Here is a 19,071-nt window from a genome sequence, read left to right as displayed (position 1 = left end):
CAACATAATAAAAAAAAACGAGATAACATGAAACAATCAGCAATAATACTAGCTAAATACGATCTGCCATCGGACGGCTTCTTCCAACGCTGGAAGAGCTGTAAACAGTCTGTCTCAAACAGCACACGCCGAAAACCCATCTGAACAGCAAGCTGCATGGACCACCTAAGAGCCATTGCCTCCCCCATGATTGGCGAAGAAGCATGAAGGAGGTGTTGTGCTGCAGAAGCAAGCACCTCACCATGCCTATCCCTCACAACCAAACCAAAACCCACTAGCCCCGTGGATGCCACCGCTGCATCGAAATTTAGCTTGTAAATTCCGTGCGTCGGCCTTACCTAAGAAGATGGTAGCGTCGGGCTTGGTCTGGGCACCACGGCTGCGTCCACGACGGGAGCAGCAGCTAGCATACAACAGCGTTGTACCACAACAGCAACCGGGACAGGCACCTCACCACCCTGGAAAACAACACGGTTACGCGCCTCCCAAAGAGCATACACACCTGCCTGCCAAACCGTGAGAGCATCATCATCTGCCGCAGGGAGAAAATCAGCCAAAAATTCCTCCATGTTTCCAAACCTGTTCAACCGAAGGGATAAAGGAGAACCAAACCAGAAGCTCTGTGCAACAGGACAAGATACAAACAAATGAAATACCGTCTCCTCATCACTGGCGCACAAAGGGTCAACATCAAGGCCTCTCCGGCGAAGGGAAGCACGGACAGGCAGCAAACCAGAGACCACACGCCACGCCACGCCACCTCCTTGCAACGGGGCTGAGCATCGATACGCCAAAACTTCTTCCACAAGGGTGCAGAAAGCGAAGACTGAGAAGATGTTGAAGAGCAAGCACCAAGAACCTTCCTGCGAACAAAAACATATCCAGATTTGGAACAATAATTGCCATCCACAGTTTCAGGCCACATAAGAGTATCAATACCACCATGCAAAGGCAAAGGAATTTGTAAAATAATGGAAACAGTAGCTGGGTGGAAAATAAAATCCACCAGGTCATGCTTCCATGAGTTGGACGCATGGTCAATCAAATGAGTGACCTTAGACACCCCAAGTTCAGCCATTAAATCCTGCCTACAAATAACAGGAGCCCCATTTGGTAACCATTTATCATGAAGGATATCAACCTTGCTACCATCTCCAATTCTCCAAAGGCCCCCTTCATGGAAAATCCAATTGGACTTAATAATACTGGACCATGCATAGCTTGGGCGGTAGCCAAGTTTTGCACCCAATAAATCACCATGCGGGAAATAAACTCCCTTAAAAATATAAATTTCCGGAGCAAGTAAAGTTTCCGGATGAGAAAAAATTCTCCACCAATTCTTAGCCACAAGGGCAATATTAAACGACTTAAAATCACGAAAACCAAGGCCACCATCAAATTTAGATCTCGTTAACTTGTGCCAGCTAGCCCAATGTAGGCCTCTCTTTTCGACATCGCCACCCCAATAAAACCTGGACACCATCCTTTCAATATCTGCACAAACAGAGTCAGGTAAAATAAAACATGACATAACATAAGATGGTATCGCTTGTACAACAGATTTAATCAAAACCTCACGACCAGCTCTGGAAAGCGTGGACTCCTTCCACCCTTTGAGCTTCTTCCAGACACGATCTATAACAAAATTAAAGATCTGAGTCTTAGACTTACCTATCATAGTTGGTAAACCAAGATATTTATCAAAGCTCTCCACTGCCTTAACATTCAAAAGCTGTTTTAGCTCATCCAAACCATTCTGAGGCACATTGCGGCTAACTGAGAACATGGACTTATCAAGGTTAATAACTTGACCGGAAGCCTTCTCATAGGTGGACAAGACGTCCAGGACACACTCCGCCTCCTGAGAATTAGCTCTAGCAAAGATAATGCTATCATCTGCAAAAAGAAGGTGAGAAATCACAGAGGCTCTATTTGCCACTTTAATACCATGCAACATTCTAGATGCAATACTCTTCTCAATCAGAGCTGAGAACACTTTCCCACACATAATAAAAAGATAAGGCGAAAGGGGGTCACCCTGACGCAAACCCCGAAAAGGGACAAATCTAGGTTGGGGGTTCCCATTAAGCATAATAGAGAACCTCACAGTAGTAACACAACTCATAATCAGAGATACCCATGATGGAGGGAACCCCATCTTCTGAAGAACACTCTGCAAAAAAGGCCACTCGACTCTGTCATATGCTTTGGACATATCAAGTTTCAGAGCCATCATGCCATTACGGCCAGAAAATTCTCTTCTTCATAAAGTGAAAACACTCATAAGCGACCAGCGCATTATCCGTAATTAGTCTACTGGGCACAAAAGCACTTTGAGTTTGACATATAATATCAGGCAGAATAATTTTCAATCTATTTGCAATAGTTTTAGCAATAATCTTGAAAAGCACATTGCAAAGGCTAATCGGGCGAAACTGGTTCGCATGTTCAGGTTTCTTAATATTATGAATTAAAACCAACAAAGTTTGATTAATCATACCTGGCGGGATTGACCCCTGAAGAACCTGGAGGCAAAAAGCAGATACCTCATCTCCAATAATATCCCAATGCTTCTGGTAAAACAAAGTCGGGGAGCCATCCAAACCAGGCGCCTATGTAGGATGCATCTGGAATAGCGCCTCCTCCACCTCCTCTCTAGTAAACGGCTCTCCCAACACTGCTAAGTGAGACTGAGAATCTCTCCCAACAACCAGGTCTGTCGTCTCCTCAATCCCCTCTGGATTTGAAGAAGTGAACAAACCAGCAAAGTAATCACCAAGCACTCGAGCAATGTCAGGATCTTCCTCCACCTTTCTGCCTCGATCATCTTTCAAAAATTCAATTAAATTCCGCTTTCGCCTCTGATTTGCTTTTTGGTGGAAGAACCTTGTATTTCTGTCACCATGTTTGAGCCAAGAAGCTCTGGACCGTTGTTTCCACCAAACATCTTCCTGTTCTAGAAGGGAATCCAACTCTCGTTCTGCCACATAATTGCCATAAGGACCTCCTTTGTTTGATCTTTCCTCTGAAGCTCCTGAAGGAGAGCTTGGCCATCTGAGATTTTCCTTGGTAGGTCACCAAATTGTTCTTTCCCTCATCTTCCAAGCAAAACACTCAACGTTGATAGCCTATCATGAACCTCTGTAGTTGATCTACCCCAAGTTTCTGCAATCACCTCTTTGCAAGATTCCCCCTTTTGAAGCCATAATTCTTCAAATCTGAACATATACGCTCTCTTTGATTGCTTCCTCTTTCTACGGTCAGCGCACATAAGGAGAATCGGGCTATGGTCCGAGCAATGTTTATGAAGATGACACACCTTATTAGAAGGCCAAAGAGACTCCCAAGCACTATTGACAAGAGCATAATCTAGCCTTTCCTGAACAGTACCAAGCTTGGGTCTATTGTTACTCCATGTATGTCGTTTACCTGTAAAATCAACATCATGTAAGTCACAGTCACTACATGCTCGTGTTGCCACTTGCATGCGGCCCATGTCGGGCAAATCACCACCAAGCTTATCAGCTGGGGACAAAATATCATTAAAATCATCGATACAAAGCCAAGGAATATCAACACCCGGCCGAAAATGTCTAATCAATCCCCAAGTACGGTGTTTGTTCCGATCATCAGGGAAGCCATAAATTGCTAAAACCTGCATAGGTAAAGAATGATCAGGGTGAGTAAGAGTAAACAAAATATGATTGAGAGAAGAACTCTCCACCTCAATTATAACATCCTTATTCCAAAGAAGACATAAACCTCCAGATCAGGATTTCCCCCGACCGGCACAATTAACAGGAAAAATGTTTGAGAGACCACCCATCCCTCGATGCCTCAACATTTCTAGGTAGTTGTTCTACACTGTTGTCAGTATTATTTAAAGGTGGTTGTTCTATAACATGTTCCTTGTTGGTTAGGGAATTGGGATATGTTAATAGGGATTTACTTTTTTTTGTGAGACTTTAAATGACATTAATTATGATATTGATTAAAATTAATTTTGATCAGTTAAAATTTGTTAATAGTTACTATTAATAAAAAAAATTGGGGCCTAAAAATATTTTGTTTTTTTTTTGTGGGGCCTTAGGCTGGTGCCTAATTTTCTTAACATATTACATGGCCCTGTGCAAACCACCTCTAACAAATCAATAACAGTAGGCTCACCAGTACCAGAACTGAAACTGTAATGCACTTGAGCAGCAGCACCACATAACAGGAACCAGCAGGTACTTGCAGACGAAGCAACGGTTGGGAAGACCATTTAAATAATGAGCTATTGAACCCACACATGTACACCTTAGACTTGAGCCATTGCCATGATCGCCATTGGATTATTTCCAAAACATAGGACGAATTAGCCTTACCGCCACGAAACAGCATGGAATTTCGAACCAGCCAAATGGACCAGATTACTGCCAACCAGATTGAGAATGCTCCTTTTTTTTTTTAATTTTTATTCCATATAAAGTCAAACTGCATTAGATGCTCCCTTTGTCTAATTTCGTCCCATTAATTCATACGTATTTACCAAACTCTACCTAATAATCAAAATCAAAATCACTTGTTTAAGAGATTGAGCCACTTCGATCGCTTCAACGTTTTGTAGACTATGTCACAATAACGGCACCATGGACATCCGAAAACTTTACACAGCGGTTAAATTTTGGTGGTTGAAAAACAGCTACAAAGTTATTTTCCTACATATTTTTCCACCATTTCTTTACTGCGCGCGACTTTCCTAAGACCATCATTATCCAAGAAACTCATTAGAGTTTCTAATTTAAATTTTAGTAATGCCACGTTATTTAAACCACTTTAATCAACTATGCTAACTTTTTACTCCAACCCAGCAACTCTAAAAAGTTTCTTAAATGGACCCCATAATAGACCTCACCTTTTTATATTTTTATTATTTATATTTCATTTTAATAAATTCTTGTTTTTTATTTATTTTTTAATCATTAAATTTGGAAGAGAAATTTTGAGCAAAGTAACTTTGGAGCAAAGTTTCTCTAGAAAGAAACTTTGGAGCAAAGTTGCTTGCCACGTGAAGAAACTTCATTTTCTGCAACAATTAAGAAATTTTATTTCAGATGACATATCACAAAGAAACTCACAAAATTTCTTTGTTGCAGATGCTCTAACACCATATTCTACGAATTTTTTTAGAAAACAATTTATATAATTAAATGAATTCCTGCAATATTTTTAAAGCAAAATTCGCGAGAAAAGTCAAAGTTAAATGATGAATAGTGTGAGTGTTGAAAGGTGTGGCACATCTTTTAATTTAGTGGGACAATCAAGATCTCATGTTCCTAAATAGTGTATATATCTATATTCCAATAATAATAAGATTGTGTCATGTCAAGCGATAACAATTCATGTAAAACTGTAAATGTCTTTCTTATCATTGTATTTTTTTAATTGTAGGCATATTTTCATTAATTGAGACAAGAGATGAGAGATCATTTAGGAACATATGATCTCAATTCATCATAGTACATATACATGTATAGCAGTTCTGCTCTTATGAGATATATATACATAAAATTGAACTGAATTCGTGTATATCATAAGTGTAACCAGTGGCGGAGCTTGACCAAAATATTAGGAGGAGCTAAAATAAATTTTTTAACACATAAGCTAATTTTTATAAGCTCAAATGTATTCAATTCAGTACAAGGGTGTTTAAACCTACATGCAACAAATTTCAATGGCTCTAGTTCAAAGAAATCTTACTAAACACACACCTACAACAAACCCCTCAACTAGCAGTAAATGCATCAGAAGATATGGTTCCCACAAGGATTAGCTTAGCTGGCCGAAAAACATCTCCTGAGATCAATAATGAAATTTGGTGAGAATCTCTTCTCAAATTTAACCTGCACCATGCCAATCACCATGCCAATAAGGTTCCTTTCAAGAGTTGCAGTATAAACATTACATTAGTAATTCAAGAAAATGTGGTTAAAAAAAGCTTTGAGTTTGAGAGCTGCACCCAAAGAATATTGATGTCAGAGCAAGAAAAAGATTAAAAGAAAAATGAAGATAAAAAGGTTGTGTTAGAGTTAGAAACCTGGAGTTTTGCACAAGAGGGTGAAAGTTTGGAAGCAAAGTTACTTTACTTTCTAATATTTATCATTATTATAATATATCTATATGAGAAAATTGGTTTGACCGTGAGAATTGTGATGTGAGAAGCTTCACATTTTTGTTTTATATGTCTGGCCCACTCCTTTTACACACATAATATAATAGTATTACTACTAGTACTCAAAAAAAAAATTGGAGACAATGGGGGAGCTGAGGCTCCTCCCAGTCACTTAAATGCTCCGCCACTGAGTGTAACAACACGCATATACACTTTTTTTCTCTATCTTTTTCTTCTTAATTATCACCACTTCACATACGACCACATCTATTAAATATTTGTATTTGGGGTGGGTTGTGTAAAGTTTGTTGGTTGTGGCTCTAGCTCTAGAGTGTGTGTACTCTTTTATCCCTTAGGGATTTTTCTTAATAAGACTTTAATGAGGCATGTACTCTAGGTCTCAAGAATCGGGTTGTTGTTGTTTGGTTTTCTACATGTGTGCTTCTTCACATGTATCTATATTTCAATAATATATCTTTTTTCTGTCAAAAAAAAATCTTTATATATACGTGTCTCAAATTGTACATGAAACATTATTAATATAAAATCGACATATAGCTTATAAGCCTATACTATATATGTTCAGACTAATTTTCTTAATAAAAGTAAAAAGTGTGGTAACCTTTTATTTAAAAAAATTATTATATTATTCAATTTTAAATATTTTTAGTAAAAACTCATAGATACTACTTTTTCCATTCTTTAATCTCTGTCAATTAATTTTTTTTAACGTTTTTCCACGCAGTTAATAAAATATAATTGACGTGAAATGGTAAAAATAACATATAACTGGAAAAAAAGAGATCAAAATAGACACACAGACTACTTAGTATGGTCGACATTCCACGAGAACAATCATTGGACATAGATTATTGCAGCGAAACATATGGTGGTCCCCTAGAGTTGCCAGCCCATGTTGGAGGTCTTGTCTCATGTGCAATTATTGTACTATTGAGAAAATTTCTCACGTGTTACTGTTGATGTACAGTTAGTGTATCATTGTAAAAATTTCTACTCTTTCGTTTCTGATCTTTTGTTGTTTAAGATTATGCACATTGTTTAAAAGTGCAATCATTGATAAATTTATTGACATAAACATCCTTACTTAATGTTGAGATAAAGTGAAGAGAGAGTGACACTTATTGGTTAAGAAACTTGTTATGATTCTGATTGTTAAAAATAAGAGGTGGTAGGTGAGAGATATAATATTAAATGAGGGTATACATGGAAAAAATTGAGAAAAAATGCATTGGATTTGTAAAACAAAAGTTTTAGAATTTAGGCTAAAAGTTAAAACAACAAAAGATTAGAAACAGAGGGAGTAATGTTTTACTAATACCGAGGAGGCGAGGAGTAAGACGCAGCACAATTACTAGATAATTTGATTCTTAAACATTTAATTCAGAGTTCGATATCTAATCAGTGTGTGAAGAATCATTTATTTAGAGAGGTCTACCAAATTAATGTGATCTCCAGACCTCAAGAGATTAATATACTATGTTATATTAATTGCAATGTGTACAATGCAATGTAAGAGTTAGAAAATGAAACTTTAACGGCTGCTAGTAGCATGACCGCCTCAAGGGTAAAACCACTCAAACAAGGGCTTTAGGCCTCCAAAAACAAAAATTTTACTATGAAAAAAATGCCTCAAAAAATATTTTTCTTACTATAAGTAGAAAAGACCCAAAAAAAACCAAACATTAATACTAAGTCAAAAAGACCCCAAAAAAAGGCATCACTTTAAAGTTAGCCTTAAACCTCATTTAGTGTTGTGCCGGCCCTAGCTAGTAGCGGTCTTTTGCATTAGTAAATTTATATTTAAAAAAAACTAATAAATAAAATATCTTTATTTTTTCATTCTCAAAATTATAAATTTAATTTATATTTTTTTACATAAAAAAAATAAATTGTACCTTCTGCGAATTGATTCTAAGATTTCTCTCTTTCCAACTCATATGACCCACAACTCTTACCATTTAAGTTAACAATTAGTTTGTGTTTATTCACAACCGTTAGTTATTTTACGTGAAAATTAATTAAATGAAAAAGAAATAAAAGTGAACGAATCAACTCCAAAGATGATTCTCTCGCACCAGCTTCACCCCACCTCTAACGGATCTATAGGAAAAATTATTATCTCTTTAAACCTATTTCCAATTCACGTCTAAAAAATATAGAAATAGAAATAAGAGAAGTGAGACATATAATAATTAATGTGATATAAAATGAAAAGAGATATGAAGAAAAATTTGATTAAAATGAAATAAAAAATAAGAATGTGATTGTATTAGCTGTGAGAGAAAGTAAAAAGATAGAAAATGGATAGATAGAAACTAGTGAAAAAAGTGAATTCTTTGGTTTGCTTGATTTTTTTTTTATAGGCAATAAGAATTATATTGAATAGAAGTACAAGGGGTACTCCAACCCAATACAAAAGAGAAAAGATAAAGACTAAGGACTAACATGAACAGAACAAAGATCCTAGAATGACAGAGCTACCCCACCCAATGCTTCCAAGAAAATAGACTTAACAAAACAAGCCTCATTAAAACCTTGCTAGGAGAAAACCCCCTTGAGAAAACCTAACAAGGAAAAAGAGTACCAATTTTGAAAAGCCAAGAAGATATTTTCAAGGAAGCTTACAAAGAATTCTAATAACCCACCCCAAACCCAACTGCCAAGCCTAGCAACCATTTCAGTTCCCACATTGAAGTCTCAAAGAACCCTTCAAGAAATACTCCAACAGATATGTTTAAAACTTCTGGTAGCCTGCTACTCTTTTAATCACCAAAACCAAGTGAGAAAATTAGCTAGCATGTCACCAGAAAAATCCAGTTGCCCTGGGATCCAATTGAGACTCAACGCCAATGTAGCCTCCTACAATTATCAAAACAGAACCTGCAAACAAAAAATGAGACAGCCATGATCTTTTATTTAACATTCCAGTATCTAGTTGAGGAAAAAAGTCTTGGTGGATCACAACATCACCAAGTAAACCCGTGGATTTACAATCCAATCAAAGAAGGAGACTCCAAAGGAATTGTCCTATTCTTTGATCTGTCACAGCTCAAATTGTCAAGGTGCCACCAGCCAAGAAAATCACTCTCCTACCATACTGAGACAATACGTAGGATTTGAGATCCATTCGTAGTGAGACACTGAGAAACCCCTAACCTTTGCTTTTAGCCAAAGCCATGTTCTGAACTGAATGGACTCAAAAATCCTATCCACCTCCACTGTCTCTCCTTTAAAAACAGAGTTATTCCTTTGATACCAAATTGCACAAACAGTAGCAATCCAGATCATCCCCATCGATTTAGGAAAACGCATACCTGCATCCAATACCTCACAGAATTGAATAAAGCATGCCTTAGGATCTTTCTGTAGAACAGTTCGAACACCAAGCCAGTTGCAAACCTTCGTCCACACAATCCAACTAGTCATACAATCAAAAAAGAGATGAGAACAATTCTCATCCTCACTCAAACAGAAACCACATTCCAATCCAGAATTAGCAGGTAACACACTTCTATGAGCCAGATCAGTCTTAGTTTGGGTCCGATTAAGCAGAATTTTCCAGGCTACAGCTATTGAGTTAGAGGGAGCTTTGGTCTTCCAAATTCTATTAAAAACATTCCCTTCCACAAACGCCGGGCTTTCTTGTAGCGAATCATACGCAGACTTAACACTATAAGTTCCAGAACCATCTTTCAGCCAGCACCATGAATCCTGTTGATTTAATTTTGGTGAAAAACTCCTCAGCAGAGTTCTCAATTCCTCAACTTTGTCGAGTTCTCGGGCAAGTAGTGGTCTAGTCCAGGAAAAAACCCAAATCCAATCATTATCATCCCAAACACCCATATCAAAAACTGAGTTCTTCTTTTGAGCTGACAAATTAAACAAGCGCTGAAATTTATCTTTCAATAATCCAGTACCCCACCAATCCTCTTCCCAGAATAAAAACTTTTTTCCATCACCAGTTCGACGACAAACAGCATCATAGAACCAATTGTTCTCCTCGCAAATCGCCATCAAATCTTTCCACCAGATCGAGTCATTTGGTTTTACTTTTCCCCTATATTTAGCATTTAGAATACGACACCACAAGCTGTTTTCCTCATTTAGCAGCCGCCATCGCCACTTAGCAACTAACGCCCAATTAAAAGTCTTCCAATCCTTTACTCCCAACCCACCCTCACCTACTGGTTTACAAATTTTGTCCCACCGCACCCAGGCAAGCTTGTTTCCCTCCCTAGTATTCTCTCCCCATAAAAAACGACGAAGAATACTTTTACACCTAGCTAAAACTCCAGCAGGCATTCTAAAGAACGACAGATAAAACAGAGGGATAGAGGATAGTACAGATTTTATTAAACAAAGTCTACCCCCAAAAGATAGATGACGTTGTTTCCACTTCGACAACCTACCGCGTAATTTTTCTAACACTGGATCCCAGAAAGATAACCGCCTCGGATTTCCCCCCACTGGAATACCCACATATACAAAAGGGATCTTCATCTCATGACAATGAAGCATAGACATTGCGCTTCTCATCCAACTGGGTTCAACACAAATACCTGCGATTTTACTTTTAAAAAAATTAACCTTTAGACCAGCAACCAGTTCAAAGCAGTGCAGTATACTTTTGACCACGAACATATTATTCAAAGATGCTTCTCCAAAGAAGATGGTGTCGTCGGCAAACTGCAGCAATGAGACATCAACAGTATCCTCCCCAGCTACCTTAAAACCAGTAAATTGATTCAATTCATTGGCCCTCCTCATCAGTCCACTCAAGCCCTCTCCAACAATTAAAAATAAAAAAGGGGGCCAACGGGTCGCCCTGCCTCAATCCCTTTTCCATACAAAATTCCCCAGACGGACTTCCATTTACTAGCACAGAGACTGATGCTGACTGAAGACAGTTCCTGATCCATCCTAAAAGAAATAGGTGAAATAAAAGAGAATGAATAAAGTCTATACCATCTCTCCTTGTTTGGTTAAATAGAAATATAGATGAGAAAAAAATACTTTTTATATTTAAACACATGTTTACCCCTAAATATATAAATAATTATGTTGCTTACTCAAACAATTAATATAGGACAAAACTGGAAATTTTACGAGTGTGTTTGGATGCAACAGAGATGAGGATAGGGATTTTGATATAGAGAAGAGGAGTTTTAATTCTTATCATATTTGGTTAAAAAGAGGAGAAATAACATTTTTCTTGTTTGGTTCATTTGGTTAAACAGGTTGCCCTTATTTTTAAAAGAGTTTTAATTAAATGTAAAGAAAAGTATTTTTATCTAACAAAATATCTCTCCTCCAATTCTCTTTACTTATGGAGAAGAGACAAAATTAGCTGTTAGAATTAGGGAGACTTAATTTAGTTCAGAGTTGTTATATCCTTTATAAACATTTATTTGATCATATCTCTAATAAATATGAGACTTTTAAAAGGTTTGGGCCTCCTCTAGTCCTCTATTCTCATAAAAAATGAATCAAACATAATAATTTAAAAAGAACTCCTCACCTTATCTCCATTTCCCTCCAACCAAATAATACGCACAAGTGTGCGAACGAACATCCTGGAAAAAGTTTATATATAGGCCCCACATCTAAACTCATCTCTTCATTATTGTCTGATAGAACCCGATGGAGGGACCGATGGCTATTTCCCTCTCACTTATTTCTCTCTTTTTTGTAGTTTTCTTTTGCCAAATAGAGGAAAGTGAGAGGCGTATATGTGATATAGACTTATGTGGTCTACACACTCTCCAGTCTCCATTTAGATTTCAAAACAGAAAAGTAACTCCTAACGTAAACTACAGAAACTAAATTAAATAATAAATTTTTACTAATAATTATAGTTCCAGCCCACTGGCCCAGTATCGACAGGAGACGAAGCTCAGCCAAGAGGAGGAAAGTGAATAAGGTGCAGCCCAATTCTGACAGTAACAAAATTTGCCAAACATCATATGGATAGCTTAATTTTGTTAAAATATAAATACACTAGAAATTATACTCGTGCGTTGCACAAGTTTCTTTACACTATTTTTTTAATATAGTATAAAATTTATTATAGTGTAATTAAATTTCTTTTGTATTAGTATTGAATTAATTTTAAAAACTTTGGTTGTAACATATTCTATTGATTTGAGTTCTCTGTTTTTTGCGGACTGATTTATCATATATCCGGTTAGAAACATTGATATTCAATTAGGGAAAATATTGCCCCCAGATGTTGTTCTATTTTATAATCATAACTTATCCTTATAAACCAATTTAATAATTTGAAAAATCCTTAAGTGAATTTGAAATATTTGAAATCAAGTAATGAGGTTTTAATATAAGTTATAATAACATTTTTTTTTATCAACTATGAAATAATTTTAACTTTAAAAATTATAATAATTTATAATCTTAATATCGTAAAATATTATTTAGTAAACTTAAATTTATTAAAAAAAAGGTATAATTATTTTTCTCTGTTATGCTTCCTCAAGTTATTTTTACTTCTATATAATAGATCAAAACTCACATTTAAAGAATCTTTTTCAAATAATACATACATTCAATATAGTAATAATAAATATCTTATAGAGACATTTTTTTTAATTTTCAACTATTTTTTTCGACATTATTTGTTAATAAGTATTTTTTTATACGTTAAAAATAGTTAATTAGTTTTATTTTTTTTTTAATTTCTCAAATTAATAACTAATAATATTTATAATTATTATTAACAATCTATTATTGTCATTAATGTAAAGGTAGTCAATTTCAATTATTATTAATTTTGAAAAAATCACCTCAAGTTGTAATGAATAATTAAAATTTAAATAATTTTCATATTTAATTTTAAATAAGAGAAATTGAAAATTTTAAATAAGAGAAATTGAAAAGTTTAACAATTAACAATTAATATAATGAATAAAAAAGTGGATGTAGTATTTATTTTAGTTTTCAATTTTTTTTAGTTTTCAATTTTTTATTTGATGTTTTTAATAGAAAATAAATTTATTATTTATTTATGTGTTTAATGATATTTTTCAAGTCTTTTTTACATATGTATATAGAATAGATATATATGATATAAATTTTTTTATTTTAAAAGTATTTTATCTAAATTATTTATTAATAAATATATTTTATTATTAATTTTAATTTTTTATATTTGTCAAATGCAAAGCTCAAGTCAATTTTAAGTCTATAAGTACTTGAATAGTTTTTTATAATACAAATTTTTTAGTTTTTAATTTATTGAATTTTTTTTGTTATTTTTTTGAATTTAATGAAAATACACCGTCAGTGTAAATATTTTTTACACATGCATCCAATGATGGGTTGTCAAATCAGAAAATAAACTTTAAATTTAATTATAATAAAATAGAACATAAATGCTTTTGAATACGTGACATCCAATGATTGGACGTCTGTGTAGAAACACTTTACACTGATAGTGCACAACCATTAAACTCTATTTTTGTATGTATGTATGTATGTATGTATGTATGTATCTATCTATCTATCTATCTATCTATACTATATATAAAGGAAGAGTTTGTGCAGCTTTGGGGGCAAATTAGGAATTCAATAATCTATTGCACTACAATTGAAATTTCTAGATGGATATTTTAGTAAAAACCCATATTATTTTGCTAGGGTTCAATCCTAACCGTTGATAACTTTGTGGCAACGATTCAGCTACTCTCCTTCTTATTCTACTGTTTCAGTTTCTCATTTCCTCTTCTTTTGTAACTCCCCCTCATCGTTTCTTCTCCGTAGTAAAATCGCCAGCGGTCGCGTCTTTCTTTCTTCCTACCCATTCCAAGGAACCACATATATTCATAGAAAGAAAGTAATAAAAGTAGAAAATTTACCAAAAGACAATGTTTGCTGGATTTGTCGAAGCTTGGATTTGATGTACGCACATTGCATCACCTAAAGAGGTCTCCGCTCTGCAAAACAAAGAATTTCGTTCCTTCACGACGCATCAGGTGAGAACCTTCTTATCCTTAAATTTTATTTCGCCGGCTTCTCTTTCAACCCCTTTTCGTGGGTTCTAAATCTTTCATTCTTGATACGGCGCGCTGCAGAACCAAGGGAGGAAATTGTCGGCGCTGGTCTTGGATACAAGTAAGAGTGAAGAGTGAATGCGACGTAGGGTTTGGAATCAGAAGAATAGGACGACGGAGAAGATGAGAGAAGAGCGTAACGAAAGAGTCAAGGACGAAAAAGGAGTAAATGCTCACGAATCGCGGATGGAACATCTATTTCTTCTTCTACAGAGTGTAACCTCATTTTCTCTTCTCTGTTTCTTTCTTTTAATTTACCTCCCTCCTTTTGTTTTTGCTAATTTCGATTGGATTTTTTTCATTTTCTATTTCAGTTTGATACAAATTTTGGGTTCACTAATATGGTTTTCCTTTTCTTTTCTTTTTTGTTGTTTTATTGGTGTGTGTGAACCTTTGAAGCTTTTTCTAAATCTATCAATTTTGAAACTAGGATTCCTAAGCATTATCGTGGGATTTGATGGGGCTGATCTTTGAAATGTCTGCACGGAATCTGCAATTGCAGCGTGCAGAACATGATTATGTGATCCATAAAGGTTTTATGATGGCCATTATAAACTAAACAAGGCAAATAAACTTGAATCATGCACTCACTATAGTGCTGATTTTGGGAAAGACTAAAGACTACATTACAATTATTTCAGAGCCAAGATATCTTGGCCGTGCAATTTTTAGGCCAGAGGGCCAGACATTAGTTTTTTTACATGAATTGGTAAGTATTAGTCTTTTTGGGCTATGCTTTCTACTATCTGGAAATGCAGTTAGATGGTAAAATTATCAATTAAACTATGGCAAATAGATGGTGTTCAGTTGTTGGCAGGAAATGATGCTAGATATAAACTTTTATTCTTCATCCTACGCTGCAGGGGCAATATACGTTGGAGTTTTGATCAAATTTCATGTCAATCTGTGATGCCGGCTTGGGGGTTGACTGTAATATTGGGAATCTATTCATCACCAAAGTTGCTCCTTATACACCCTGAAATGATTATTTGATGCCCACAAAATTGAAGGATCATGGTTTTGTGGTTTTAAATGGAGAAGTCAATTGCCTCAATTTGGCCACAGAAAGCATACAGAGAGTAAAGATCTCTCATCTTGCAATATTTTATTTTTGAAATATTTTTTTGATTCACAACTAATAATGTTCTTTTATAATCATTCAAGTTAACAAAACTAATTAATGCATGATCTAATACCTATTTCTATGCACAGTTTGATTACCTATGTTATTGGTTGTGTAGGCTGAACCTAAAACAGATGAAGTATATGATCAGACAACTTTGCTTCCTGAAGCAGATGTCAGTGTGCTCTGACTTCAGCCATTGGATTGATTGGTACATCAATTAAGGAACTACACCTGAGAGTTAAGAATCAGAGTAAGAGATTCCTACTGCTAACCTTATTTTAAAATCTTTTATAATCTTAGTGTTGCTTTATTCAATGATTTTTTGTGGTCTAATTCTGGTGTGGAAAGATAGGAAAAAAGATCAGTTTGTTAGGGAATCTTTTGTTTTCATATGTTATGAACATAATTGAGGATAAGAGGTGAAGCTTATTAACCATATTTTCTAGACATGCTAATTTGGGGCAGGAAAAACTTTGACAGTGGCAGGATATAAGTAGTTCACGTAGGTAATTTGCTAATTTTAGGAAATCAAGCTGGAAGAAGGTGGACTACAAAACCAGTTGGTTATTTTCCTGTTATTTTCTGCCTAATTGAGATTGCAAGTGGTTGTCAACAGCTAGAGAAGCTTGACCTTTTCAAATGCTCCACAGTTTCTGACAAGCCTTTGATTGCAGGTGCAATAAACCCGAATCTCACTGATTATCATTAGAATGGTGTCTTAAAATTGGCAATGAAGGTCGACAAGCCACTGCGAAGTGCTCCTGCACTAAGGTATATATCTATCAAGGACTGCACTGTTGTTTGTGATCAGGGAAATGTTGGCCTGTTTTCTTCACCTTCTTTGGTCCTGACAAAGGGGATTGTTGGTGATCTTCTCCATGAAATAGCATGCTCATGTCATTTTTATCATTGTTTGTTCTGTTTCAGTTTCATTAGATTATTTGCATTTAATACTTCTATTTTCCTTAGGTAATGCGCACAACTTGAACAAGTTTGGCATATTTCTGTGAGTGCATGAAGGAGGAAGCAAGTTAAATGGTAAAATTCAAACTAATTGTGGTGAACACCTGTACTTATACATGCCCACAAGCTATTTGAGTGGATGTGTAAGTTATTTTTGTTACACACTTATATGAATATGCTTTTATGATCGCTCTTGCTCATTGTGTTATAATATGATTGCTGCAATCACTACTTATCTTCCTAAATTATATTTTGCTTCTTTCTATATGGTTGGTGAGTTTATATTTCATCCAAAGATCACGCAGGGCTTCAATCTAACAGAGAGCAGGATCTTAAGGAAGATGTTAAGCATGGATAACTTCAAAGGGGTTCGAAGGGGAAACTTTTAGAATTCATCAGATTGCCATTTTGAACTGTAAGTTTATTTCTCTTTTGCTGCTGTTTGTTTGTTTTTTATTTGCTTTGCTCTTTCTCTAGCCGGGTAGTTGTTTTTTTTATTCCTTCTCTATGTGGCACTTGCATGTTGTTATTTCTACTAAATCAGGTTAAAGATAACATCTTTATACCTATTTTGTGAACTGGATCATTTTGAATTTTTCGTTTAGACATTTGCAACTGTAATTTTGTTTCTCTTTTGCTGCTATTGTAACATTTTTATTCATATCTCAAGGCTAAGCTTCTATATTGTGATATCACAGATACTTCTCTTGAAGCATAGAGGTGAGAAAATATGTGGGGCCTTTAGGCTGGCAGTGTTCTCATCTGATCAATTACTTGGAGGTCAGCAGCAGTATCTCTAATTACTGAATTAGTACTAAATACCATCTGTATTATCAATCATTTTTTACATCAAAGTAAGATGTGCATGGTCTAGGGAATTAATGGAGTGCCAAAAATTAAGAATGGTTATAATCCTGCAACTTGGATGTTGGAGGTTACTTTACAAGCCCAAGAAGCAGCTCTTGGAGTTAACTTCGATGAAATATACAAGAATCCCATATCCATGTCATTGGAAACTTGATTCAGATGTTTGGAAGCAAACATTGCTCTTTAACACAGAATTTTTTTATGTATGAGGGTTTGTCATGATACAAGAGTTGGGTGCTCAAAAGAGAACAGGTAGATCTTGGAATGGGAGGAAGTGGATATGAGGGGAATGCTATGTCATGTGTAAAAATGATTAAGAATGGAAATAAAGAATAATGGATGGAGAGAAAATATTTATATGATTCAAGATATACATTTTGTTCCTTCTTTGGTTTATTTTTTGCATTCTAATTTCTTTAAAGCATTCTTTTAATCTTTTTATGCAAAGCTTTCTGCATTTTGTTGAGTATGTGTGACTCTAATGTTGTTCTCTTCCTTTCGTTCTTTGCTTTAGTTTTTGGTGCTGCACTTTCTTTAATGTTGTAGTTCATTTGTTTCTTTCAGAGTCCTTTCTCTTTTGTTGATTTCTCTTTCGCCTCTTTTCGTCTTTCAATTTTTCTTTATAATTATTCTATCATATTTTCAGGTAATTAGTGGGTACTATGTTTAATTGCTTTGAGGACGGTGACAGTTTTGAAAGGTAAGCCCTGTAATACAATTATAGACCTCATCCCTATTCATAGTTGTTTGATTCTTAGTTGCCTATTTGTGCATGACTTTCACTATGCACGATGCAGTACTTTCAGAAGTCTAAACCGGGCAAAATCAGTGAAAAAAAAGTTATCACTTTTTGTTTTAGCTTTATAAATTATATCTCTTTGTTAGTAACTGTTAATTAGACTATTTTTACCAAGTAGCTAGGCTACCTCAGTATGTGATCTAATTCTTGGGTTATGTAGGGGTTATAAAAAAGGAGACAGGATATAGGTGATGTAAATTAGGTGATTTATTATTTGGGACATTAAGAGTCCAACCAAGTGCCTCTCAATTTGAGGTTAAGGATGCATTTAGACACCTTACTCTGCAGGTTTTATGCATATTCCTTGACTGAGGGTTCTTTTAATATTTACTATTGTTCCCATGCCCACCTGGATTGCTTTTCCATTTTCCATTTACTTGACTGAGGTTAAGTATGATTTTATGAAATTCTCTCATTTCTTTTCTCTAATGCAGCTGCTTACTTTGTCTCTTCGAAATTTGAGTGCTTGATGTTATTTGATCATTCGATTAATCTGAGAGGGGGATGCTATTTTTTAGAAGACAAAAAAATTGATTTTGGCGTTTTATTGTGTTTAAGTACCAAGGGAGCAAATGTGAGGTTTGGATCCCTATGACTCCTTCCCCATTCCTGGCCTGCTCCTCCTTTTTGCATCCCTATGACTATAAACTCAACATGACTCTTGACTAAATGCAAGGAAGTTACCTTGATACTGAAAAGAAGGCAGTTTAAGTTACACCTTGGCCAGCCACATAAACTAAAAAGAAGAAAAATTATGTACCCTACGGATGTCATGCTGACTTAGCATCTGGAGTATCTTCAGATGATGGCCATATGAAGCAAATCAAGTCCTCAAATAACCAATTTGCATGTAAATCATCATTGTATCCTATCCTACCCCTTTTCACTATTTGTTTTTTATATTATAGAACTTTTTAAACTGCCAAATAACTAGCTACTAAAAGACTTGATAATTGCTAATTAAGTTTGTGTACAATATTTAGTGCAGAATATCAGACAATGAGACCCATTCTTATGATTTTATTTTATTTTATTTTTATCTTTTATTCGTGATTAAATTAAGGAGTAACAACTCTTC

At 35.2% G+C, this 19,071-nt stretch overlaps 2 protein-coding genes and 1 long non-coding RNA gene across 11 annotated transcripts; 1 reads left to right on the top strand and 2 right to left on the bottom strand.

Moving 5' to 3' along the window:
• Positions 1 to 338: 338 nt before the first annotated feature.
• Positions 339 to 2,233, bottom strand: LOC130725479 (uncharacterized). Its single transcript, XM_057576704.1, has 2 exons — positions 734 to 2,233; positions 339 to 620 (listed from the first exon to the last, which is right to left on the bottom strand). Exons 1-2 carry the CDS (start codon positions 2,231 to 2,233, stop codon positions 339 to 341), a joined length of 1,782 nt encoding a protein of 593 aa, XP_057432687.1.
• Positions 2,234 to 2,612: 379 nt separating this feature from the next.
• On the bottom strand, positions 2,613 to 4,264 carry LOC130725478 (uncharacterized). Its single transcript, XM_057576702.1, has 3 exons — positions 4,136 to 4,264; positions 3,320 to 3,655; positions 2,613 to 3,065 (listed from the first exon to the last, which is right to left on the bottom strand). Exons 1-3 carry the CDS (start codon positions 4,262 to 4,264, stop codon positions 2,613 to 2,615), a joined length of 918 nt encoding a protein of 305 aa, XP_057432685.1.
• Positions 4,265 to 15,998: 11,734 nt separating this feature from the next.
• Positions 15,999 to 18,661, top strand: LOC130724452 (uncharacterized). 9 transcript variants are annotated; one of them, XR_009014516.1, is made up of 6 exons: positions 15,999 to 16,135; positions 16,334 to 16,402; positions 16,624 to 16,742; positions 17,026 to 17,107; positions 17,841 to 17,894; positions 18,428 to 18,576. It is a non-coding gene; the product is annotated as an uncharacterized LOC130724452 (long non-coding RNA). The 9 variants fall into 9 exon arrangements; XR_009014514.1 differs by having other exon boundaries at positions 16,334 to 16,470; positions 16,633 to 16,742; XR_009014512.1 differs by lacking the exon at positions 15,999 to 16,135 and adding an exon at positions 16,168 to 16,230 and having other exon boundaries at positions 16,334 to 16,470; positions 16,633 to 16,742; positions 18,552 to 18,661.
• The last annotated feature ends 410 nt before the right edge of the window (positions 18,662 to 19,071 follow it).

This window comes from Lotus japonicus, chromosome 6 (assembly GCF_012489685.1).
Source record: "Lotus japonicus ecotype B-129 chromosome 6, LjGifu_v1.2".
Taxonomy (NCBI): domain Eukaryota; kingdom Viridiplantae; phylum Streptophyta; class Magnoliopsida; order Fabales; family Fabaceae; genus Lotus; species Lotus japonicus.
The sequence above is the reverse complement of the archived record's forward strand: the minus strand, read 5'-3'. Positions and strand labels throughout refer to the sequence as shown.